At 45.6% G+C, this 25925-nt stretch overlaps 1 protein-coding gene across 9 annotated transcripts in view; it reads right to left on the bottom strand.

Moving 5' to 3' along the window:
* HDAC5 (histone deacetylase 5) overlaps nucleotides 1-25925 on the bottom strand; it is a 285336-nt gene that overhangs the window by 129585 nt on the left and 129826 nt on the right. For 7 of the 9 annotated variants that reach the window (XR_013227134.1, XM_077315952.1, XM_077315956.1 and 4 more), the window contains 4 exons: nucleotides 9443-9587; nucleotides 7359-7476; nucleotides 4373-4503; nucleotides 1717-1848 (listed from right to left, as the gene is read on the bottom strand). Coding sequence is in view for 8 of the 9 variants with exons in the window: in XM_077315952.1 (XP_077172067.1) it covers nucleotides 1717-1848; nucleotides 4373-4503; nucleotides 7359-7476; nucleotides 9443-9587 (526 nt within the window). In the remaining variant the exon portion in view is untranslated. The remainder of the gene's footprint in view (nucleotides 1-1716; nucleotides 1849-4372; nucleotides 4504-7358; nucleotides 7477-9442; nucleotides 9588-25925) is intronic. The other 2 variants (XM_077315953.1, XM_077315958.1) reach the window with 1 other exon arrangement.

Raw genomic sequence — 25925 nt, 5'->3', positions numbered from 1 at the left:
ACGCATACACATCTCCACAACGGCAGCTCAAAGCATCTTAAAACATTGTGCCCCTGGAGGATTTTGGGGCCGGGGCTGTATGCAATTCTGGAAGTGATGTCACTTCAGACTGACACTCTAATTTATGGGTAAAAACATGGAGATCTGCTGATTACCCTAGCACGTTGCCAAAATCCTACATCCCTTCTGGGGCTGAATGTATACAGGCTCACTTCTATCCTGCACACTGCTGTTTTTACTGCTTCTTTTTTTTACTTTATGCCCCATGATCAAGGTAGCAAATGATAAAGTACTATGATAACATTATCCTTGAAATGTCCAAGAAGTGTGTGTATGGGTGGGGGGAGTGCATTGGAGGTTAATGTGCCCATTGAGGAGTATCTTCTGAGAGAAAACTGAATATAAAGACATATAGATAACTTCAACAGTAAGTGATAAAAGGCGAAAGATTTATGCGATCTGCAGAGAAACCAGGCCTTTCAAGAACAATGGGACCCTTATCTGAATTACTTAAGAAAATAATCTAAAAGGGTACTGGAATGGGGAATTAAGTGTATCAAATGAAGAGCATAACCTATCCTTTTCTGTATTAATAATGTAGATTATTCGTACTGTTTCATCTTTAATTTTGGAAAATAAAACAAAAATTCTGCTAAAAACAAAACAAAAACAAAACAGTAAGCCAGGTAGTTAAAAGAATATTCATTGACTATTTGGACATCTACATGAACAACCGTATCTATAGGACTGAGATCAGGAAGAAATTATCTGGTGGGTTTCAGCACAAGCACCACACTAATTGTCTACCCTTTGAGACAGTCATGAAGCTACACCTTACTCTTCCTTCCTTTCACTTCCAGAGAAGAAATGTATACAATGGTTGTATCAGTCCCTACACACAGTTCTTATATCAGTTGCAAATCTACTTCTTGCTTTTTGAGCAAGGAGCTGGCCTTTGGAGAAAGGAGCGCACAAAAATAATATATGACAGAAAAGAACCAACGATCCATTCATGCCCAATTTCTTCTATGTATACAATAAAGCATAAGTCTTGTTTATTTCCTGTTTAAATCTTGATATGGAATAAGAGTGATCCAGAGAAAATTATTCAGAAAAAATGCTTCCAACAAGCAATGCTGCACAAATATATCACCCAAGCAGTGCTGGACAGGATTCTGGTATTCCCTCATTTTACAGGGGTTTTATCAATAGCAAAGGCTCTAAGCAATATAAAAAATTTCCAGCTCTGAAATAGGACCAAGTTTAACTGGCTGTATTTTGATTCTACTTCGCTAAAGTGACCGAACTGAGGTACTTATACCAATAGTGCATCTGTCCTCTGAACCATGAAGCCAACTCCCCCCCCCCCTGTACAGAGTACAGTTTGACCTAATAGGCCAAAAAAACCAGGGAAGGGGACCCTGGTTTTTTTTTACTTTCCCACCAAACAACCCACTCGTGGTATTTTTCATAGGCACATCTGCCTTTACTGTGAAGAAGTGTTCTGAGAGTCGAACTAAATGCTATCTTGGCAAGCACATCCCAGATTTTCTAAAATATTGAGAATGCAGAACAGAAAGCCCACCTGTATAGGGAACCTGAGGGAGGAGTATTCTAACCTCATCCATGCCTACTGATTTTGGTTGCATATACACCCACCCCACCCATTATCCCAGCCTGGCTGTCTTCTCCCTAGCCAGACTTACTTTCTCTCACCTGTAATTTCAATTGCTCGCTTTTTGAAGGTGCTGATGACGGTCCCATCCTTTCTCCGCAGCAAGGGGCTGCTCCGCCTCTCCGCAACCTTCTGTTTTAACCGTGACCGCACTTTCAAGTTGGGTTCTGATGCTGAAATGAAAGGGGCCAATGGGGGCCAATGAGAAGACAAGCCGAAGAAACATCCAGGTTGTTGGCCAGGCAGACAGATGAAGGTGAAGATGGTGAAAGACAGGAAACTATGCTTGCACTGATACTAGTCATTCACAATCCCAATTAGGGTTGCCTGATCTGGGTTGGGAAATACCTGGAGACTTTGGAGATAGAGCTGGGAAGTGAGTGAGATTTGGGGCAGGGAGGGACCTCAATGGACTATAATGCTATGAAGTCCACCCTCCAAAGCAGCCATTTTCTCCAGGGGATCTGATCTCTGTTGCCTTGAGATGCACTGTAAAATCAGAGGCTCCCTAAGCCCCACCTAAAGACTGGCATCCCTAATCCCAATGGAGATATCAAACCTCTTTAAACTAAAACAATGCATTTCAGAAAACAGCTCTACCTCACAGTGGCCAGGCTAATCTACAGTGGCAGCCTTGCTTGGTGATATAATTCAGATCCCACAGAGGTCATGCCATATGTAGGTCTACAAGAGCAAAGAGTTGATAGAAACCAAAATCGGGCAGAGGTCTGGACATGCACAGAGAGATTTTTTACATGCAGAGGTATCCCATTCATATCTAATATGGCCTATGATCTTCACAAACCAAGAAGTTTCCCTTTCTGTAGCCTTTACAAATGCAAAACTATGTATATGCTAGAGTCGCAGCATAGCCACAGCATTCGTCTGTCCAGCTATACTAGAAAAGTCTGATGCAAATTCTTCTTTCCACCTCATCTAGAAGATCTCAGCCCTCATCTTCTAGGGTTCACAACACTGTCTTGGCAAATGAGGTAGATTTGTGGGAAGGGGCCATGCCTGGAAATGGTGGTGTTTGATGTTCTAGGAATATCCCCTAAACTTTACGGTAAAAATCATAGAGTCTAGGAGAAATGTTCCTACAGCCTCTCTACAGAGGACATTTTTTCCCCTTCCTACTCCTTAGTTTCCCAAGGGCAGGAGGCTGGGGTTGAGGGTCGAATACTCCCCACCAAGCCCAGGCAGTTGGGAAATCTACCTTCTTCTCAACTAGTTCTCTTTCAAAAATAATACAAATTAATATTTTTTTACTGTTAACTCATTCAGATCACATTCAAAAATATGCATTAGAGGCTAAGCAAAACAACTTTATTATGTCTCTCAGATTCATTGAATTCATACGCAATGCTTTTGAAATTCTATTTGCAAGCAAAAAAAGCTCTGGTCTGACAAACTAGGTCAGCATACAATAAGCATAGAATACTTCAATAATTTCCAAAGAAATTTAGTTCTAGAAAGGAGCTCTGGTCTCATGTTACAGCTGGGCTCCCTCCCCCCAAAAAAACTTGTTTACAAGGAACTTCTTGCAAGGAACAGCTGTGCTGTTACATTCATTTTATTTATTTATTTATTTTCATATTAAAATATTTCCCTCCTGCCCTTCCATTCATTACTGGATCTGCAAGGCAGCATACAATAAATTTAAAAACTGTATGAAATACGAACATCAAAGAATCCCAAACCCCAAACCAACACAAATCAGCAGATGTAAAAACTTCCCAAAGACTTAAAACAGAAACCAAAGCTCACTGACTGAGAAGAGTTTTCACTGAAAGTCAGAAATAGAAGACAATGTAGGAAGGAGAATCACTCTAAGGGGTTGCCAACCTCCAGGTGTTATCAGAACTGGGATTACAATTGATCTCCAGGTGACAGAGATCAGTTCACCTAGAGAAAATGGTTGCTCTTGAATTGTACCCCTTTTCATTCCTGCCTTCCTCAGGCTTCACCCCCTAAATCCCCAATATGGAGCTGGCAACCCAGGTATTAACATGCCACTAGCTGATCAGTACTAGAGGAGATCAGCCCTGACTGCTCCTTAGAAGGCCAGATCCTGAAGATGAAATTCAAATACTTTGGCCACCTCATGAGACGGAAGGACTCCCTGGAGAAGAGCCTAATGCTGGGAGCGATCGAGGGCAAAAGAAGATGACAGAGAATGAGGCGGCTGGATGGAGTCACTGAAGAAGTTGGTGCAAACTTAAATGGACTCTGGGGATGGTAGAGGACAGGAAGGCCTAGAGGATCATTGTCCATGGGGTCATGATGGGTCGGACACAACTTCGCACCTAACAACAACAACAGCTGATCTTTGGTAAAGAATCTCTAGTTGCATCTAAATTTGCAGAGCTTGTCTACACAATATGCTTTCCTAATCCTTTTTGAACAAGAAGCCTAGCAGGGAGCCAAGGTTAAATGCAGAATGCTTTATTTTAACAAATATCCACACAAAATGAGTTTGTGCATGAGAGCCACATTTCAAGAAGTAGCGGAACTTCTACAAAGCTTGTCAATAATATTATTAATGAGAGCCTCTAAATGAAGGCGCCCATGGCTGGTCTTTACAAGCCAAAAGAGAATGCACCCCACATCACTCTCCCACCCAGCATGCAATGCAGGACTTCTTTCAATCCCAGCTCAGTTTTCTTTTTTATTCCAACACCAATATCATTTGCTGACCAGTTTTCCGGAGTGGAAAGTCGTCTCTGCTGTCGTAAGTGCCAAGTAACGGTAGTTTGCAAGAGGGTGGTGTTCCCGGACTTCCTGTCTGGGGAGGAGAACTCTGGTCCAATGAGGTATGGTGAGCTCCCCTGGAGAAAGGTATAAGGAAAAAAACAACGTGAATGCATTGGTTAGCAGATCCACAGACCTCCTAACCTGTAGAATTGAGGTTCAAAAGCCTCAATTCTTTGATGCTCAGCCTTCCTTATATATTTTTTACAATTTGTCAAACATTTATCAGGTGATATTGTCAAGTCGACCTGCACCCCCCCTTCAAAAATGGCCTAATGAGGGGCCTGGAGGAGGTGGGGAAGGGAAGGGTCCCAGGTAGGAGTGTACACAACTATGTTTCTCCGCCATATTTACATGACTGCAGCACTTCTGGAGTTTCTCAAAGACTGAAAAATGTTTCAGGGATTTCTCAACTGTAAGTTGAGAAAGGCTGTGGTAGACAACTATGTTCTACATACTCTTACATAAAAAAGCTCAAAGGTTGAGGAAGATTCTAACAGATGTTTCTTGTGGGGAACCATTGCATGTGCTCCACCTATAAGCTATCAGTCATGACTGGTTATCTTCTTAACACTAAATAAAGCCGTAAGGGCTTTGTGGGAGGAGTTAGGGCGGGCTCTGTCCGGGATGAGGAAGGATGCCGATTGGCCCCTTCCTCCGGACAAACCATCGTCCGGGCCAATTGGCAGGCGCTTCGCAGTGGCCTGACGCGGTGAGAGGCGCGAAGCCGCCGGCCAAGGGAGCCCCCGGCAGCGGGCTCCCTTGCCTAGCGCCTGCTGTATTTTTTTACAGTGGGCTTGATTACTAGTTTCAGTATAAAAGGAGAGACCCATGTATGTGGGATTAAAATGTGGTAGAAACATAGAATCATAGAGTTGGAAGGGGTCATACAGGCCATCTAGTCCAACCCCCTGCTCAACGCAGGATCAGCCCAAAGCATCCTAAAGCATCCAAGAAAAGTGTGTATCCAACCTTTGCTTGAAGACTGCCAGTGAGGGGGAGCTCACCACCTCCTTAGGCAGCCTATTCCACTGCTGAACTACTCTGACTGTGAAAAACTTTTTCCTGATATCTAGCCTATATCGTTGTACTTGAAGCTTAAACCCATTACTGCGTGTCCTCTCCTCTGCAGCCAGCAGAAACAGCATCCTGCCCTCCTCCAAGTGACAACCTTTCAAATACTTAAAGAGAGCTATCATGTCCCCTCTCAACCTCCTTTTCTCCAGGCTGAACATTCCCAAGTCCCTCAACCTATCTTCATAGGGCTTGGTCCCTTGGCCCCAGATCATCCTCGTCACTCTGCTCTGTACCCTTTCAATTTTATCTACATCCTTCTTGAAGTGATGCCTCCAGAACTGCACACAGTACTCCAGGTGTGGTCTGACCAGTGCCGTATACAATGGGACTATGACATCTTGTGATTTTGATTTGATGCCCCTGTTGATAAAGCCCAAAATGGCATTCGCCTTTTTTACCGCTGCATCACACTGCCTCATCCACAAGTACTCCAAGGTGGTAGGATAAATAACAAATTAAAGAGAGACTTGTGGCACCTTATAAAAATATTTGCTGCTGCATAAACTTATTTGGGTTAGGTCTTGCTTCAACCAATGTATCTAAGACACCGCAAGACTCCGTTGTATACTCCTCTGGAAGTAATTAATATTTAGTAGTCACTGGAGCATGTGTCCTTAGTGTCCATATTCGCTGGAATATGGAAATAAATGTGATAATTATTCTGGATAGGCTAACCGAGAGTAAAACAAAAAATGAAATTGTCTTTTGTATATATTTTCAATTACATTACAAGAGTGAGTGAGCTATCCATTGCTTTGAGAGCTCCATCTGATCTGATACAAATCCTTTCTCTAGTATATCTCTTTTCCCCAAAATAGAATCTTTCACATCTTCACCTTCCTCAAGCCTGTGTATGTGCACATATTGTGTGCATATATAAGCATGCTGTTTTTGATAAGCCAGAACAATAGAGGAACAGGAAACGTGATCTTCCTTACCTAGTCTGAGGAAGAGTGCTTGCACTCGAAAGCTCACGCCCTGAATAAATCTTTGTTGGGTTTAAAGGTGCTTCTGGACTCTGATTTTATTAGTCACAACACTACTGTTTTGGAAGACAGCAGTACATTCTCATTGGCTCCATCTCACCTATAGTAAACTGTGAAGTGATTGGCCAAGTTTTGAGAGAGAGCACATGGTTTCCCCAGAGGGCTGACAGCCCTTTCTAAGCCTTTCCAAGGATGTGGTTACTTACTTCCAAACTACCTTCCTCTCTCTAGCTTGAAGTATTAACAGCAGTTTCTTTCATGAATAACTATTTTGCAGAAACAAACTTCAGCAAGGGGGGGGGCAGGGGAGTAAAGAAATGCCTCACACTGGCCCTCATCATCTGGATTGCTATGAAAATATCAAGAGGAAGAGTGCGTATTCTCACACAATAACCTTATGAGACAGCTTAAGTTGAGACAGAACAATTATCCCACAATCACTCAGTTTCACTACTGAGTGAGGATTTGAACCCAAGTCTCCCCTGTCTCATCTGATTCTCTAACCACTATACCCCACTGGCTGGCAAATTTACCATCCACATTTACGTGGTAGTCACAATCAAGGAAATTTCAGAAGTGTTCAAAGGATAAGTCTGTTTGCCCCAGCTAAGATATAAAGACTCAGACAAAAATGTATACAAACAAACTGGTTAATTTATGCAACATACACATGCTACAGGTACAGACACACCCTCTCAACTTTAAGAGTGACTTCTTAACTACAGGTGGGCAGGAGCAAGATACAGTCACTCAGAAGTGAACATTAGATTTTGGCTCATGCTCAGAGCCATTCTTTTCTACTTTGCTCATTTCAGGGCTGAAGCCCTGTAAATTCGAGGTGGGTGGTGGGTGGGAGAGGTGACACTTACCAGCATTTGAGGTGCTGAGGGAGGGAATGGTTCAAGCTGCCCAGTGCACCAGGCTCTTTTGACTTGCTGAGAAGGAACTCCTGAAGTTTCAGTTTCACTTCAGTACTGGCGATAGCACCTGCGGAAAACAAAGGGGAAAAAAGACTGTCGGCCTGCAAACATGCAGGCTGAACCACCAGTAGGAAGATGGGCTCTGTTAAAATTCCAAAAAGCATCCTACCTACTTGCACATATTGGCCCCTGCAAAAAGAGTAACAACAGATTCCATCTTAATTTTTGTTAACATGCCGTATTTCACACCAGTGCACTGTATATTCTACTCTTCTATCAGAACCTTCCAGGCTATACTTAAATTTGGAATCAACTCCAACATGGGTGGAGAGGGGCATGCCCTTGCAGGGGCATGCCCTTTGGAAGCAATCTTTGTGACAGGGTTAATGAAGTTCTACTGGCCACGTTTTATTGTTCTGCACTGAATATACATTATTTAGACACAGAACAATCCAATGGGCCAATGTAAATGGGCACAGGTATCATCTTATCCAGGAATGTCTAGTCAGTATTTTGTGCTCCCTCAGAGCTATATGAGAGTGGCACACTTGATTGAGTGGTAAGGTGAATATCTTAGCAAGTTTCCACTATTGAGGGCAGAAGTACTTTGTTCTGGAGAAGCAGAAGATGAGAACTTGATTGGTCTTCACCCCCTCGCATCTCTGACCAGATGGAAAGTAGCATGGTCATAATATCCTTACTTTACTGTCACCTAGAATTACACCTCTGTAAAACAGTGACCACATTTACCTCAAAAAGAAGATGACTTTTCATGTTCAAGATGATCCTCCCTCAAAAAAATCTGGACATAAAAAGCCCCACCACCACCACCACCACCACCACCACCACCCAAATCACCAGAAATGCATTTAACTTGAAGTCAAACTTAGAATGACCCCCTTTATTTCTTGACTAGTAGTCAAGCCCACTGTATCTAAATACAGCGGGCGCTAGACCAGGGAGCCCCTGGCTGCCGCGGGCTCCCTTTGTCGGGGGCCTGATGCGGTGATAGGCGCTTTGCGCCTCTCGCTGCGTCAGGCCGTCGGGCAGGGAGCCCCTGGCAGCCTTCCCTTTGTGGGCGGCCTGAAGCGGTGAGCGCCTCTTGCCGCGTCAGGCTGCCCTTAAGGAAGCAACTGCGAGCCGCGCAGCAGGCTGGGAATCAGCCGGGCCAATCGGCAGGTGCTTCACACCTACCGATTGGCCCGGCCGATGGTCTGTCCGGAGGAAGGGGCCAATCAGGCCCCTTCCTCATCACGGACAAAACCCTCCCCCCAAGGGCTTAACAAATTATTTAGTCCGAGGCGCCTGTGGCACCGCGGGCGTGTTAAGGATGGTGCTCCTAGGAAAGAACTTCAAAATCAGAATCACACAGAGTTAGACAAGACCACAAAAGGCCACCCAGTCCAGGCCACCCCCCCCCAGTTTCTTGGGGGTATAAAAGGCACACAGTCTTGACATCTGCTCATTCAATGACTTCCTAAAAACTTCCAGCAAAAGAAACTTGGCTAGCTTGCTAACTGGTATATAACCCTGGCTCTTAAATAAATGTTTTTACAGCCCGTGCAGAACTTTGGTAGTTCCTTCAGGATCCGGGTCACTGCAGGCCGCATATTCCACCAGAATGGGGTCAGGACTGAAAAGGTCCCGGGCCTGGTCAAGGCCAGGCACACTTCTTTTGAGCCAGAGATCCTCAGCATATTAGCACTTGATAATTTTATTGTTCTCTTGAGGGCATATTGAGAGAGGCAATCAAAGATACACAGAAATAAGATTCCCACTGTTGTATGAATTTTGGTTGTCACTGAATGTATAATTTTAAATATATGCTGGTCATGGGAGATCTTAATGGATTTTAAATTTCGTTGTGCTTCCCTTTCTTTTTGAGTTTTAAAAGAACAGGATAAAGGGATTATTTTGATTTGTTTTGTAAAAAAAGACTGAGAAACATACCATTTTATAGCTACTTTACCTCCAAAACTGACTCTCTTGGAATACAGCAATCTAAAGAAATATAACATAAATCAAGCATTTACTCTCTTTGCTTTTTTCCTTGTTGCGCAAGATAAGTAGCTGCTGCTCCAGACGCTGCTTCTCCAGCTCTTCTTGCCGCTGCTGTTCTCGCTTACGCTGCTGCTCCAGCTCCTGCTGACGCTTTGCGGCCAGCATCTCCTGCTGCTGCTGAAAGCGGAGGGGGGGGGGAACCGTGTTAACACCAGAGCAGGCAAGAAGGAGCAAAAGAACCTGACATATTGCAACAGTTCAAGGATGGCAGGCTCCCCCCACATCCCAAATCCAGACTACTGGCTTCTGAAGTGTCTGCAGGAGTTAGGAAAGCCCCCAGTTCCAAACATCTGCATCACTGACAGGGTTGCTTTCCACTGTTCTCACAACCAAAAGTGTTTAGAGTAGGGTTGAACAAGCTGAAAGACAGAGAGAGAGAATACTCCTAAACCCAGGTCAATTCTGGTAGCGTTTAAGAGCCAGCTTTAGGTAGTGGTTAATGTCAGGATCACATGATCACTGCCATGATTTATGCTTGACTTGAGGGGTTCCATCTTGTATCAATGTGTGTCTGTTTCACTGGCTGTGTAACAACCCTGTGTAGTGATTTAGTTGTAACAATTAAGCTAGACTGTGTTTTTTTCTGGGAAGGGTAGCTGTGTAACATCCAAGGCCAAGAGGACCCGGCTATCACGCCTGGACGCGAGCCCAGGCTGGCACCTGCAGGAGGGGGCTTTTTGCTCTCTGGCTTTGGGTGGGAAAATGAGCCAGTAAAACTGAATGCATTTTGTGTATTGATTAGATTCAACTATGAACATCTATGTGTTCTGATCTGCTTAGCAATAAAGCTTTCTATTAATCCAGAAGTGTTGTTGCTACTCTGTCAGCCTTAACAGTTAAGAGCAGAGGCTTCTACTTTGGTGAGATGGGTATGATTCCTTGCTTCTCCACATGCAGCCAGCTGGGTGCCCTTTGGCCAGTCACAGTCACAGCCACAGCTGTTCTCACCAAGCAGTCCTGTCAGAGCTCTCTCAACATCATCTAGTGTTTGTTGTGAAGAGAGGAAGGGAAGGCCACTTTGAGACTCCTTCAGGTAGTGAAAAGCATGGTATAAAATACAACTCTTCTTAAAGTTTAGAGGGGGCTTATGGGATAATGGCACTTTTTGCCTTTTACTGTCCTCACTGCTCCTACTGCCTCCTGGAGGGAGCAGTTAGAAGAAGAAGAACAAGAATTAGTTCTTATATGTCGATTTTCTCTACCCGAAGGAGGCTTAAAGTGGTTTCCCTTTCCTTTCCCCACAACAGACACCCTGTGAGGTGGGTGAGGCTGAGAGAGCTCTGATATCACTGCTCGGTCAGAACAGCTTTATCAGTGCCGTGGCGAGCCCAAGATCACCCAGCTAGTTGCATGTGGGGGAGCGCAGAATCGAACCCGGCATGACAGATTAGAAGTCCGCACTCTTAACCACTACATCAAGCTGCCTCTCCTAACCACTACACCAAGTTAGTCAACAGAACATGCGTCCTTCTCTTTTGTAAAAGAGAAGGGAAAGCACAAGTGCTGGCTCCATGTTACAAGTGTTACATAGCAAGATGCTATCCAATCAGAGGTCAGACTAGTGAATGATGACTGATATACCAACTTATAGTTTTTGCTCATCTGCCCAAATGAATGAGAAGCAGCAAATGCTAACAAGAGTGGGTGCCTCCAACTTATTTATTTATTTATTTATTTAGATTTCTATACCGCCCATTTCTTTGCAGCTCTGGGTTGCTTACACTGAATACTATATAACTTACATAGAATGTTATACAGACTTTAACATCAAAACAACTTTCAATAAAGCATCAAAAGATTACAAAACTACATTTATAATATAAATAACGATTAAAAGTAACATTGGAAGGTTGTCACTTGGAGGAGGGCAGGATGCTGTTTCTGTTGGCTGCAGAGGACACGCAGTAATGGGTTTAAACTTCAAGTACAACGATATAGGCTAGATATCAGGGAAAAAATTTTCACAGTCAGAGTAGTTCAGCAGTGGAATAGGCTGCCTAAGGAGGTGGTGAGCTCCCCCTCACTGGAAGTCTTCAAGCAAAGGTTGGATACACACATTTCTTGGATGCTTTAGGATGCTTAGGGCTAATCCTGCGTTGAGCAGGGGGTTGGACTATATGGCCTGTATGGCCCCGCCCAACTCTATGATTCTATGATTCTAGGGAGGAATTGTGGGTCAGGTCAGAAAAGGACCTTTGATGGGAAAACCTACAAAAAGGGGGAGTCAGCCCTGAGCGCAATGACTTCGCTCACCCATCTGGCCGAAGTAACAGCTACCAAAAAGGCCATCTTCATGGACGGCAATCCCAAAGGAACTGTCCGGCAGCCCCCGCACACTTGATTCAACTGGGGTTTCCACAGCAACCAATGTTGGGCATGGATTGGGACCCCCAACAACGCATTCAATGCTTCCAGGTTCAATACAACGGTTCCCCTGAGAAACTTGTCCATTTCATGATCCAATATGCAGGGCTACATGATAGACTTCGGCTTTTTATTTCGTGATCGGGCAGATCAGGTGCACTTTGCTGGGGAAGCCCTGGATGGAGTAGCGGCGGAGTGGTACGTGAGCCTGTTTGATTACACGACCCTGGAGGCCCGGGATTTCGACCTGTTTCTGTGTGACTTCCAGGAGCGTTTTAAAGACCCGTTTGTGGCGGATCTGGCAGTGGAGGAGCTTTGTAAGCTGTGTCAAGGGTCCATGTAAGTGTCCAAGTACACAGGGGACTTCTGCCAGTTGGTGGCATGGGTGCCGGAGTAGTCGGAGACCTATCGGGTCCATGCCTTTCATGGGTTGGATTCGTCTGGCCGGAAAAATCAAAGGAAGGATGCGCATTCTGATGTTGGTGGATGCCCGCGATGCATGTGAAAAGTCTGCAAAATGTCCCAGCGCATCTCAGAAGGCCTTGAGAGCCAGTATGGTGTCGTGGTTAGGAGTGTGGACTTCTAATCTGGCATCCCAGGTTCGATTCTGCGCTCCCCCACATGCAACCAGCTGGGTGACCTTGGGCTCGCCACAGCACTGATAAAACTCTTCTGACCGAGCAGTGATATCAGCGCTCTCTCAGCCTCACCCACCCCACAGGGTGTCTGTTGTGGGGAGAGGAATGGGAAGGCGACTGTAAGCCGCTTTGAGCCTACTTCGGGTAGGGAAAAGCAGCATATAAGAACAAACTCTTCTTCTTCTTCTTCTTCAATGGTGAAACCGACGACTCCAGATGCAACAGAAAGAGCTCACCGCCGTGAGAAGGGCCTGTGCTTGGGCTGTGGTAGCCAGGGCCATTTCCTGGCGGAGTGTCCTTCCAGGAAGGTGAAAAAGTCTGCTTATGGAGAAGGAACCACACCGAAAGCAACCCCCAAGCCAGTCACCCCAACCCCCTGGCGTGAGACAGCCCCACTGGCAGGTCAGAGGCAGGGGCAGTCGTTCGGTAAGTCACATACCCCTTCTGTTAATCCCAGTGACTCTGTTTGACCTGAAGACTGGGACCAGATCTAGTGTGCAGGGGGTTTTGGACTGTGGGTGCACAAGGACGTTAGTGAACCCACATATCGTTCAGACATTGAGGGTAGGAGTGGACCCCCTACAGAGGCCTATTCACTTTGCCCAGATGGACGGAGAATTTTCAAAAGGGGGTGAGGCAGTGGTCAGGACCATTCTAATGAATATAGAATCATAGAATCATAGAATTGGAAGGGGCCATACAGGCCATCTAGTCCAACCCCCTGCTCAACGCAGGATCAGCCCTAAGCATCCTAAAGCATCCAAGAAAAGTGTGTATCCAACCTTTGCTTGAAGACTGCCAGTGAGGGGGAGCTCACCACCTCCTTAGGCAGCCTATTCCACTGCTGAACTACTCTGACTGTGAAAATTTTTTCCTCATATCTAGCCTATATCATTGTACTTGAAGTTTAAACCCCTGACTGCGTGTCCTCTCCTCTGCTGCCAACAGAAACAGCATCCTGCCCTCCTCCAAGTGACAACCTTTCAAATACTTAGAGAAGGCTATCATGTCCCCTCTCAACCTCCTTTTCTCCAGGCTGAACATTCCCAAGTCCCTCAACCTATCTTGATAGGGTTGGGCCCTTGGCCCCAGATCATCTTCGTCACTCTCCTCTGTACCCTTTCAATTTTTGTTACTGTTGTTATGTGCGAAGTCATGTCCGACCCATCGCGACCCCATGGACAATGATCCTCCAGGCCTTCCTGTCCTCTACCATTCCCTGGAGTCCTTTTAAGTTTGCACCTACTGCTTCAGTGACTCCATCCATCCACCTCATTCTCTGTCATCCCCTTCTTCTTTTGCCCTCAATCGCTCCCAGCATTAGGCTCTTCTCCTTCTCATGAGGTGGCCAAAGTATTTGAGTTTCATCTCCAGGATCTGGCCTTCTAGAGCAGTCAGGGCTGATCTCCTCTAGGACTGACCGGTTTGTTTGCCTTGCAGTCCAAGGGACTCGCAAGAGTCTTCTCCAGCACCAGAGTTCAAAAGCCTCAATTCTTTGACGCTCAGCCTTCCTTATTGTCCAACTTACGCAGCCATACATTGCAACTGGGAATACCATAGCCTTGACTAAACGCACTTTTGTTGGCAGGGTGATGTCTCTGCTTTTTAGGATGCTGTCCTAAAGATTTGCCATAGCTTTCCTCCCTAGGAGCAAGCGTCTTTTAATTCCTTTGCTGCAGTCCCCATCTGCAGTGATCTTGGAGCCCAGGAAAATAAAATCTGTCACTATCTCCATTTCTTCCCCATCTATTTGCCAGGAATTGAGAGGGCCGGCTGCCATGATCTTTGTTTTCTTGATGTTGAGTTTCAAGCCAACTTTTGCACTCTCCACCCGCATCAACAGGCTCTTTAGTTCCTCTTCACTTTCTGCCATTAGAGTGGTATCATCTGCATATCTGAGGTTGTTGATATTTCTCCCTGCAATCTTGATCCCAATTTGTGACTCCTCTAATCCCGCCTTTCTCATGATGTGCTCCACATACAAGTTAAATAGGCAAGTTAAATAGGCAATGCGACACTATACAGCCTTGCCGAACTCCTTTCTCAATTTTGAACCAATCCGTGATTCCATGTTCAGTTCTCACTGTTGCTTCTTGACCTGCACATAAATTTCTCAAGAGACAAATAAGATGCTCTGGTATTCCCATCTCTTTAAGAACTTTCCACAATTTGTTGTGCTCCACACAATCAAAGGCTTTAGCATAGTCAATGAAGCAGAAGTAGATGTTCTTCTGGAACTCCCTAGCTTTTTCCATGATCCAGCGTATGTTGGCAATTTGATCTCTAGTTCCTCTGCCTCTTCGAAATCCTGCCTGTACTTCTGGAAGTTCTCGGTCCACATATTGCTGGAGCCTAGCTTGTAGGATTTTGAGCATAACTTTGCTAGCATGAGAAATGAGTGCAATGGTGCGGTAGTTTGAACATTCTTTGGCATTGCCCTTCTTTGGGATTGGAATGTAAACTGACCTTTTCCAATCCTGTGGCCATTGCTGAGTTTTCCAAATTTGCTGGCATATTGAGTGCACTTTTACTGCATCGTCCTTTAAGATTTTGAATAGTTCAACTGGAACGCTGTCACCACCACTAGCTTTATTGTTGCTCAGACTTCCTAAGGCCCATTTGACTTCACATTCCAGTATGTCTGGCTCCAGGTCAGTAACTACCCCATTGTGGTCATCAGGGATGTTAAGCTCGCTCTTGTATAGTTCTGTATAATTTTGCCACCTTTGCTTAATGTCTTCTGCTTCTGTGAGGTCCCTACCATTTTGATCCCTTATCATACCCATCTTTGCATGAAACGTTCTCTTCATATCTCCAATTTTCTTGAAACCCCACCTCACCTTTCTACCCAGGAAGTCCTAGTGAACTCTTGGGGCCGTCTCCAATCCTTTAGGGAGTTTATCTCCCCAGATTACAGGCTGTCAGCGTTTCAGGTCAAGAGGACAACCGCCATATTCTATCTTGGACTATTTTTCTTTCTTTCTCTCTGAAAAGAAACTGCTTTAACCCTCCTCTGTGATTTATTTACTGCAAGTGAACGCGGTGGACTGAGTGGAGGACAGCATCTGGCAGCCTCAACGAAAGCCATTAATCAGCGCTTCAATAAATAACAGCAAGTAATCTCTCCGTCCGAGCCGCTTTTCACCTCTCTCTTTCCCTCCACCTCGCTCTGCATGAGTAGCCACCTCGATACGGGGCAGGCTAATTTTCTTAAGTAGAAGAGGAGGACTTACATTAACTAGCAACAGCTTTTACTGCAATTGTTTTGGTTTCCGGAGATAAGAGATAAGAACCGTGATTGGGAAGATCCCACGAGAACTCTGCTCCAGGACGAGACTATTGGCTTCACTGACTTCAAAACGTCATCTACTAGTGCCAGGAAATCTTGATGTGTGACCAGCTCTTAAAGGACACCTTGTTTGGCTATACTAAATTCAACTTGCTGAAAGTGCTTTAGTTCTGAATTGCCCTGTTTTTAATTTCCGTGCTGTTTTTTGGTCTTCTGTTGTTTGTTTGTTTTTTTCATACTACACTGAAGAACGTCGGAGGACTAAACAGACTTTCGCTTTTGCCTACGACTGTATAGGACCTCTACTGGCTATTTGCAGAATTGTCTGAGATTGGTTGTTGATTTATAAGCCTAAAACACGTCTAATTTAAAAAAGAATGGCCGATCAAATAGAGAAACAAACCCAAGATTTGAAAGCATTTACAGAAGGTTTGCTTAAAAATATTTTCAAGGAAATCCAAGACGGCAAGGAAGACGTTTCTAACAGGAATGACGGTTTCTAACCGTGGTTGATGACAGCACTAAACAAGGTGGGAAATAAGGTGGGAAATCTAAACAAGGTGGGAAACATGGTGGGAAATCCACTAATCAAGGTGGGAAATCATCAGCAGAAGAGGAATCTGAAATTTTGGAGATGGATAAGGGGATGTCGGAGCCTCGCAGCCCAGATAAGGACACCCTTCTTAAAAAGGCATACAGCCATTTCAAAGCAACAGTACACAAGAATCAACCAAAAGATACATGGATCTGTTTTGAAAGTAATCGATTTAAAGGAGCTTCTCAGGAAAAAAATTGTACTGATGTCGGAGTCCAGGAGGTGCAACTGCCTCAAGAATATTCTGAGGAAAAGAGTACAACTGCACTTTCTACGCCAAAGTCTAACTGGACAGAATATAAGTCTATGGGAAGAACAAGATGCAGAAAGCCTCGATATGAGAAGACTGGGGAAGGGAAAGGAGAAGCAACGTTTGAAATATTTTCTTTATTCTTCTTCTGTACACTTTTAAGGCAATATAATTGTAAGTGCTGGAAATGTCATGATAAAGTGGGGTTTTTTCCCTTTCTTCTTTATTAGTGTATAGTTATAGGGCCAAAGTTCATACTGTTCTACAAGAAATGTTCAGTGTTAAGCATTTAATTCAAACCTGAAAATATGGTGTTGAATATCTGTCAGGATGGCTCTTAGACTGTGTCAAGTATAAAATGTTTTATAGGTGGTATGTGACACCAAAAGTGACTGGTAAAATTGCTAAAAACTATGTTAACAAATGTTGGAAATGTGGTAATAAAGTAGGCTTCTTTTCCTAAATGTGATGGAAATGTGAAAAAGCTTATAAGTTTTGGGCAAAAGTTCATACCATTGTGTAGTTAATGCGGGGTCTTAGATTTCCTATGTAAGTTGAATCTATTATTAAGTATATCTCCGCAGTGCCTCCCAGCCTAAACTCAAAGCATAACTAAAAGGAGACATTTAATGTAGGGTGTTTAAGTGTAACAAATGATGACTATATTTTACTGCTCTGTATTAACAACTTATACTGCCTCATTTCTATATTTCTATCTTTATGAAAATTATATTTTGTTTTTGTTTATATATATATGTATGTATGTATGTGTGTGTGTGTGTGTGTGTGTGTGTGTGTGTGTGTGTAAATAAAAACAAAGAAAACATGACCCTAGTATCCACTGGCGGGCGGGCCAGAGTTCTTATGTTTAGTTTAGTGTAAGCATCATTGCTGGGGAGACGCTCCGGAGTCTCCCAAGGAGGGGCAGTGGGAATTTGCCGTAATGTGCAGGAGAGCAGTCAGTGCCTGGGCTGCCCGAGGAATATTGGGACTTGCGTGAGGTGTTCGAGGAGCGAAAATATGAAAAGTTGCCCCCCCAACGCAAAACAGATTGGGCTATTGAGTTGAAACCGGGGGAGCCCTTACTTAAAGCCAAGCTTTATTCCATGAGCCCATGGGAGACGGTGGAATTGTGTGCCTTTTTGGACAAAAATTTGGCATGAGGATTTATCCGCCCAGCCACCTCCCACATGGCAGCACCAGTGCTGTTTCTGAAAAAGAAAGACGGGACTTTACATTTATGTACAGATTATCGGGGGCTGAATGCTGTTTCCACCTCCAACGCTTATCTCCTTCCCCTTATTAAGGACTTGTTGGGACAGTTGGGGAAGGGGAATATTTTCACGAAACTGGATTGACGGGAAGCGTACTACAGGGTGCGAATTAAAAAAGGAAATGAACATTTGACTGCCCTTGGGGCAATTTGAGTATCCCGTGAAACCATTTGGTTTATCCGGCACTCCTGGCGTGTTCATGAACTTAATAAATGGTCCTTCATGATTTGCTTTACTGGGGGGCCCCTTTTTTATTTGGATGATATTTTGCTGTACTCAAGAGACCATGGAGGAGCATGTGGTACTAGTACACGAAATCCTGATTCGCCTCTGGGATAACCAGTTGTATGCTAAACTAAGTGTGAGTTCCATAAAAGTAGTGTGGACTTTCTGGGGTACCGTATTTCCCCACATGGGTTGATGATGGATCCAAATAAAGTGAAGGATTTATTAAGTTGGGAGGCCCCTCGTACACGTAAACAACTACAAAGCTTCTTGGAACTCGCTAATTTCTACAGAACTTTTATTCCGAACTTTGCTCAAGTAGCGCTCCCCCTCACGGATTTGCTGAAATACGGGGGGGGGGGGAATCAAGGCCTGAAAGCCCAGATCAATCTTGGCCTGGACAGAAAATTGTCAGGTTGCCTTTGAGAAACTCAAAGCATTGTTTACTTCTGAACCCTTCCTACAACAACAACCGGAACCCATCCTGTTGCAGTCCATGGTGACATTGTGAACCACCACTGATGTACATATACCTTCTGATCCCCAAATGTCATACTGGAGTAACCCCATGTGCCAGCATACTGAGACCTGACTGGATCTGCTAGTAGCCCAGCCCTGGAACCTGCAGTATTCTTAGCCTCCAATGCTCAGGCAAGTGGGGCCCATGCCACTTACCCAGGCCGATGTTCATGCTGGTCCCAAGACTGCTGGCCATGTGACACTTCCCCCAAAACCATTTGCTTGTCCCAGCCCCAGACGTAATTTAAGCGACCTCCCTGAAGGCCAAAATCTGTCTCTCTAGTCAAAGGGGACCCCATCACTCCTAGAACTGGAATCCGAGCAACCTCAGGCCCCCACGGTATGTGGGGAGTGGGTGAAGACAAATGACAGGTTTGCAGCCACCTCCTTCCACAAGGCTGGCCTCATATTATTATTATTATTATTATTATTATTATTATTATTATTATTATTATTATTATTATTATTATTATTATTATTAGATTTATTTCCCGCCACTCCCCGTTGGCTCGTGATGGGTCACAATAGTCCTATCCCCATTGAAATACCCATTAAAAGACTTTAAAACAATCCCAACATGGCAGAAGCTCTCATTATTCCCATCCCTGCTATCAGAGCGGCAGGGAGGGTGGGGAGGAGATCTAACTTACTAGGTCCGTAATCTAGGAGATCTAACTTAAGATTTATTTGCAGACCTAGGCTACAACGCAAAGCTCAGATGTCCGATGAGGCCATCCAAACAGATCAGATGCGTAGAACTGAAGAGGTATGAAGGATTGATCTACAGCAGTGGTCCTCAACCTGCGGTCCGTGACCCGGTGCCGGGCCGCAAAGGCCAGGGCGCCGGGCCGCGGTTCCCTCTCCCCGCCCCCCCCCGCAGTAAAAAACTTCCCAGGCCGCAAGCTTGCGGCCCGAGAAGCTTCTTACTGTGGGAGGGGGGGCGAGGGAATCAGGGCCGCGCCGCGCATCGCACATGCGCTGCCGGGCCACGCATGCGCACATGCGTGCTGCGCGGCCGAAATCGCGCATGCCAGCACTTTCACGCAAGCAAAAGTGCCGCGCATGCGTGATTACGGCCGCGCATTGCGCATGCGCGCATGTGCGGCCGGGCCATGCATGCACAATGCGCGGGCGTGGCCGTCGCCTGCCGGTCCCCAGCCAAAAAAAGGTTGGGGACCACTGATCTACAGAACTTAATATGCAGTCTGCCCCTGCTCCCTCCAGCTGGAAACAGCATTGGCATCAGGTGATGGGGAGCCAAATCACGCTGGCATAAATATGAAGCCAGGGAATTCCTGAATGGGATGAAGAGGTACCTGCATAAGAAGTGATCTATCAGATCTACACACCTGCAGTCAATCATAACTGAGACTATTTAACTAGATGAATGCTCCCTTAGAGCATCATACCTTACTATGTGAATGAATCTTTACTACCATAGTATGTGGCCGCCATCACTTCATTTCCTTGGCCAAAGATCTCCACCGGCTTCTAGGGTACAGCACCCTGCATACCTTGTGTGGCAGTCCTAAGCAGCCACTTCCTGTGCCAAGCACGTTCCAGCTCAGGCCCTTGGTATTGCTCGCCCATCCACACCAACAGCACTTCCATACCGGACCTGTAATGAGACACACACCCCTCCAAGCCAGGCTGGCCCATTAACTTCAAATAACCTGAGATTGGCCGCCCGGCCAAACAAGGCCAGGTGATGACTCTGACACCATTTGCAGAAGGCGTGGCCTGCCTGAAGCCAACAGGTGATGTCCGACCACTGCTACAGGCTGACCCGGCCACCAGGGAGCCCCTCCCTTTTGCAATGATATTCTCCCCCAAGGTAGCCTTCTAGTTGGTGCCCCCTGTAAACTGGCCCTTTCGGGGCCCAACATGCATCACAATGCCCAACAAAACCTTTTGTGGTCAAGGTTGATTCTAGCAATGTGGCTATGGGGGCCGTGATCCTTGGGGGGGAGGACAGGAAATTGCATCCCCTGGCTTACATTTCCAAGAAATTCAATGACACTGAGAGAAATTGGGCTATTTGGGGAAAAGAGGCAGCCGCAGTGAAATTAGCATTGACTACATGGCAGCACTGGCTAGAGGGTTCCCCCACTCGATTCGTAGTGTGGACAGATCACAAAACCTTCAAGCGATGCTCCAGCCCCAGTCATTAACAGCCAAACAGATTCAGTGGGCAGAGTTTTTCTCTCGGTTCTCCTTTACTCTCCAGCATTTGCCAGGCAAACCGATGCGTTGTTGTGTTTGCCGTAGTACGAACATAAACGGGAGCCATTGGTGGATTCAGTCTTTAGTCCCTCCCAATTGGGTTTGGTGGCAGTGATGCGCAGCAAGGCATCTGCGGGCGGACCCTCCCCTGGGGGTTGGGTCCAAAAAGGCTTGTCCCAAGATCCCGAGTTTTCCCGCCTCCAGCCCTCCCTTCAGGAGAAGGAGGGGGTGTTTTGCAAGGGAGAAAAAATCTATGTTCCCGCGGCAGCGAGGGGGGAAGTTTTGAAGCTGTATCATGACTCCAAACCTGCGAGACACTTTGGCTTTGTAAAAACTTCGAGGGGATGTGGAGTCTTATGTGTGGAGCTGTTCAGGTATTTGCAATGGGACGGGTATAGCAATATGGAAATATGCATCCTGGAGTTCCAAGACTGCAAACCAATCTCCCCACTCTAACAATTGAACCACTGAGTGTAGGGACTCCATTTTCACAGAATCATAGAGTTGGAAGGGGCCATACGACTATCCAAGGAATTGAATGAGTAGATCTTCCTACCAAGTGAGTCAGTTTTCCTGCCCTCCTTGTCGGCAGGGGTGGTATGGGCCCCAGACTAGTATTTCGCCTGCATCTCCTCTGCCCCCATAGAGGAAGGAAGGGGATGGGTAAAGAGGAACTCATAACCTTCCTCTTGGATTCTATAGATGTTCTCTGTTCTCCTGGAAGTTGCAGGCATAGACGAGGGTCTTGCCTACATAACTGTAGCCACATCACGGAAGCCTTCAAGCAACAGGAAAGTGACAAGAGCAGGGGTGTCTGGGTGTAGCTGTCCTAGGATTTTGTCCTTAGGTTTATTATTGATGGAGATTTCCAGCTCTTTAGCCATTCTGAGCATCTACTCCATGATGAGTGCTTGGAGGAGCTGGGAGAAGGAGAGCATTATCTCAGGAGCTGACTCAGGAGCTGACTGCTAGCTCCGCCCTCTGCTGAGTAGGCCTTTGTGCTATAAAAGGCTCTTGCTTGCCAGAGGCAATACAAGCAAAACCCAAAGTGCTCTTTGAGTCTGGATTAAACCAGAATACTCTGTAAGGAGCCAAGAGCAAGAGATAAAGGATGCTTGGCTGTTGGCTTTTCGCCTGAAGATCAACCCGAAGGTTTCACTGAAGTTTAGGAACGTTTGTGGAGCAGTTCAGATGAATCAAAGTGTCATGAAGACTGAAGAAGGTTGCATAGTGACATGTACCATCAGATGAATGTTTGTCTTTTTACCTCAGTGAGACAATTTTTACATATGCAGCAAGTGCAAATTAGTGGCTCTGCTGGAGGAGAAAGTCCAGAGATTAGAGAAACGATTGATTACACGTTGGTCCAAACATTTTCATAATCTTCTTTGGCCTACAGCCAAAGACAAGGAGAAGCAGAATCAATGGGCCCTCAATTAAATAATGATATGGAAAAATATAAAAGCAAGATATCAGCTAACTCCTCTTTTCTGAAATCACTTATAGAGTATTATTTTGACAAACCTCTACAGAATTGGTTGTAGATAGATAGATAGATAGATAGATAGATAGATAGATAGATAGATAGATAGATAGATAGATAGATAGATAGATAGATAGATAGATAGATAGATAGATAGATAGATAGATAGATTTATTTGTATATAGCCATAGGCCTTTACTAATATAAAATACAAATTTACAAAAATAGAATAAAAGGAACCGTGTAAAAATATAAAATTTAAGACCAAAAACTGAAACAGTATACATGACTACTAGAATTGGTTGTATAAAAAGATATCCTTATATAGCGGGGATCTGAAAAGTTTAAAGGTCTTGAATAAAGAAAGAACGGAAATCCACTGATTGGAATATAATCAGTTATTATCAAGATACATGACAGAATCTCTTAAACAATTAGATAAGAAACCTTCATTAACACACTTTGAAAACATTTTGCTACAATATAAACCTACAAGGCTAAATGTATACACTTTTGTTAAAATATGACATAGAAATGGAATAGGTATGATTAATTGTATGATTAAGTGGAGGCAGAATTTAGAGCATAATGTAATGCTTGTGGAATGGGAATGAATTTGGAGCAAAATAAGGATACAAAATATATAATAAATTAAAAAAATAAAAATAAAATGTCAGCTACTAAGAGAAAACTGGTATAAAATGTTTTATAAATGGTATATCACACCTAAAGTAATTGGCAAAATTATGATTATGATGACAAGTGTGGGAAATGTAAAGAAAAAACTGTTTTCCCATGTGGTGGAGATATTAAAGAGTTTGGAAATTATGGATAAAAGTAATGCTCAATGTCAAATTTCCCATGAAACCCGACTATGTGCTGTTAAGCGTGTTTCCAGATTGCCTGCCGAGATCAGGGGCACTGTTTGTTTTTTTCATGCAATAACTGTGGCAAGAATTCTCACTTTTGAAATGGCTTGATAAAATAACTGATTTATCAAAAACTACTAATTAAGCCTGCTTTACAAAAATACAGCGGGCGCTAGCCGTTCCCAACCGCCCTGGCAGCGCTGCCCGGGCAGGTGGGAATGGCTGGGTCCCCCCGAACTCCCCCATGGAAAAAGCCACCCCAGGGGCCAAGCAGTCCGATTGCGGGCTCGGCGTGGCCATGATCGGGCTGGCTGGGCCCTGGGGAGGCTTTTTCTTCCCCCCCCCACGACGGAAAGAGGCTCCCCAGGGCCCAGCCAGGCCGATCGCGGGCTCGGCAAGGCCGCAAGTGGCCTGTCCGGGCCCTGGGGAGGCTTTTGGGGCCTCCCCACCCTTCTTCTGAACTTGGCCCGGCCGCCACCTACCTCTCTTCCTGGCAGCAAGGGAGGAAATGGTGGCATTCGGGCCAATGCAGCCGACGTTCGTCAGTCCGGCAGCAAGGGACCAATTGCGAGCCGACTCTGCGTGGCTCGCAATTGGTCCCTTGCCACCGGACTGACAATCGGAGGGCCCAATCAGCAGGCGCTTCGCATCTCCCATTTGGGCCCTCCAATTGTCAGTCCAATTGCCAATAGGGACCCTTCCTCATCCCGGACAAGGCCCGCCCTCAGGGCCCTTACTCTTTTATTCTTTCCGCTCTGGAGGAGTGATTAAAGATGGCGATGCTAACCACTTGGTTAATGGGAACTCTTAGGAAGAATGTCAAGATCTATAAATTCAGCTAAAAAAAAGAACATCTTATCACATGCTTATGAGGGCATATAAGATAGCAGTGAAGGTGGCTAAACATGAGTTTTATGCCTCCTCCATTGCATCCATGAGCTCACACCCCATGCAGTTGTTTAGGTTGCTTAACACCCTCAAGGGAGGGCACCAAAATGGTAGTCAATTGAATTTGAGATGCAAGGCTTTAGCAAACTATTTAGTAGGTAAGATCTTGTCGCTCTGCCATGACCTTTCCCTCATGCTTGGTACAGTAAAGAAACTGGAGATCCGCCGGCCGTCTTGGGGGAATATGTTTGATGGCTTCAGCCAGCTTTTTTTAACCGAAGTAGACAAATTGCTGAGATCAGTGCAGGCAACCACCTGCCCCCTCAATCCCTACTCATCCTGGTTACTCAAATCAGGCGACAGGAGGGCAGGAGTACCTCTCTGGGAGATTATCAATCTCTCTCTCTTTAGAGGAGTTCCCAAAGAGACTTATGGAGTCAGTGGTTAATCCTCCGACCCGGCTTATTACCACTCAGTTTCACACTTTGCATTTCTGGGAAAGATGATAGAAAAGGATATGGTGGATCAGCTCTTGACATTCTTGGAGGACTGACCCATACTAGTCTGGCTTCTGACCTGGCTCTGGGGTGGAGACGGTGTTGGTCACCCTGATAGATTATCTTCAGTGCCAGATTGGATAGAGGTAGTTCAGTATTGTTAGATCTGTTGGCGGCATTTGACATCGTCAACCATGAGCTGTTGTTGCACTGCCTCACTGGCATGGAATTAGGGGGACAGTCCATCAATGGCTGAGCTTCTTTCTCCAGAACCAAACACAGAGGGTTGCAGTGGGGGAGCTTCATTCATTCAGTTACCAACTCCACAGGGGGATGATACTCTGCCACATTGTTTTACATCTTCATGTGACTTCTGGCCCAGCTGGTCTGGGGTTTTGGACTGGGTTGTCATAAGTATGTTTAAGATACCCAGCTCTCTCTTGATGGATGGCCACCCTGACTCCCTCTCAGATACATTTGCAGGTTCAAACAGGCTGGTGATCCCTGGCCCAAGGGAAGTTTACCTGGCCTCAACCAAGGCCAATACCTTTCTGCCCTGGCCCCTGCCTGGTGGAATGAACTCCCAGAACAGCTAAGGGCCCTGTCAGAACTGACTCAATTCCCCAGGGTCTGCAAGACAGATGTCTTTCCCCAGGCTTTTGTTTGAGGCTGGGCTAAAGATCTCGTCCCTCCTCTGATGTCTCCTACTAGTAACATCATCCTTGGAGCTTGGCAGATCAGGGGAGAGTTGGGTGGGCACTTTTGTTATGGTTGTCAGGAGTCTGGGGTTCATGGGAGTTTAATGTATTTTATTCTGTTGCTAGCTGCAATTAGATAGTAGGCCAGGAGTGGAGGTCTACAAGTATCTGTAATCGGCTCAAGGAGCAGTATAAATAAAATAGTAAGGGTAAGGGGGGTGGGCTGAGTCCAGGATAGAAACAGGGGCCAATGATTGGCCCCTTGGCCCTGGACTGACAAGAATTCCGGCCAGTCGGGTGAGGGGCCAATCGGAAGGTGCTAAGCGCCTTCCAATTGGGCCCTCACCAGGACAGACCAGAGTTCCATCCAGTTGGGAGGTGCTTCACACCTCCCGACCCTCCCACCCAGCCCAGCCCAGCCATCCCAGCCAGAGGCAATCTGGAGACATCACTGCCAGTCTGCTCCTGACCACCGTAGGGAGAGGAGGTCAGTAGGGCAGCCAAGGGGGGTGAGAACAGAGGCTTGGACAGGATGTGCCAGCCCTATTCACCCCAAGGCTGTCCTAACTGTCATGTCCAACTGTAAATTGCCTCAGAACCCTGACAGAGCCGGCAGGAGGCTGCAGAGTGCGCTCCCTCCCCC

Source organism: Paroedura picta, chromosome 16 (genome assembly GCF_049243985.1).
Source record: "Paroedura picta isolate Pp20150507F chromosome 16, Ppicta_v3.0, whole genome shotgun sequence".
NCBI lineage: Eukaryota > Metazoa > Chordata > Lepidosauria > Squamata > Gekkonidae > Paroedura > Paroedura picta.
Note: the sequence above shows the minus strand (reverse complement) of the source record. Positions and strands in the feature narration are given on the sequence as shown.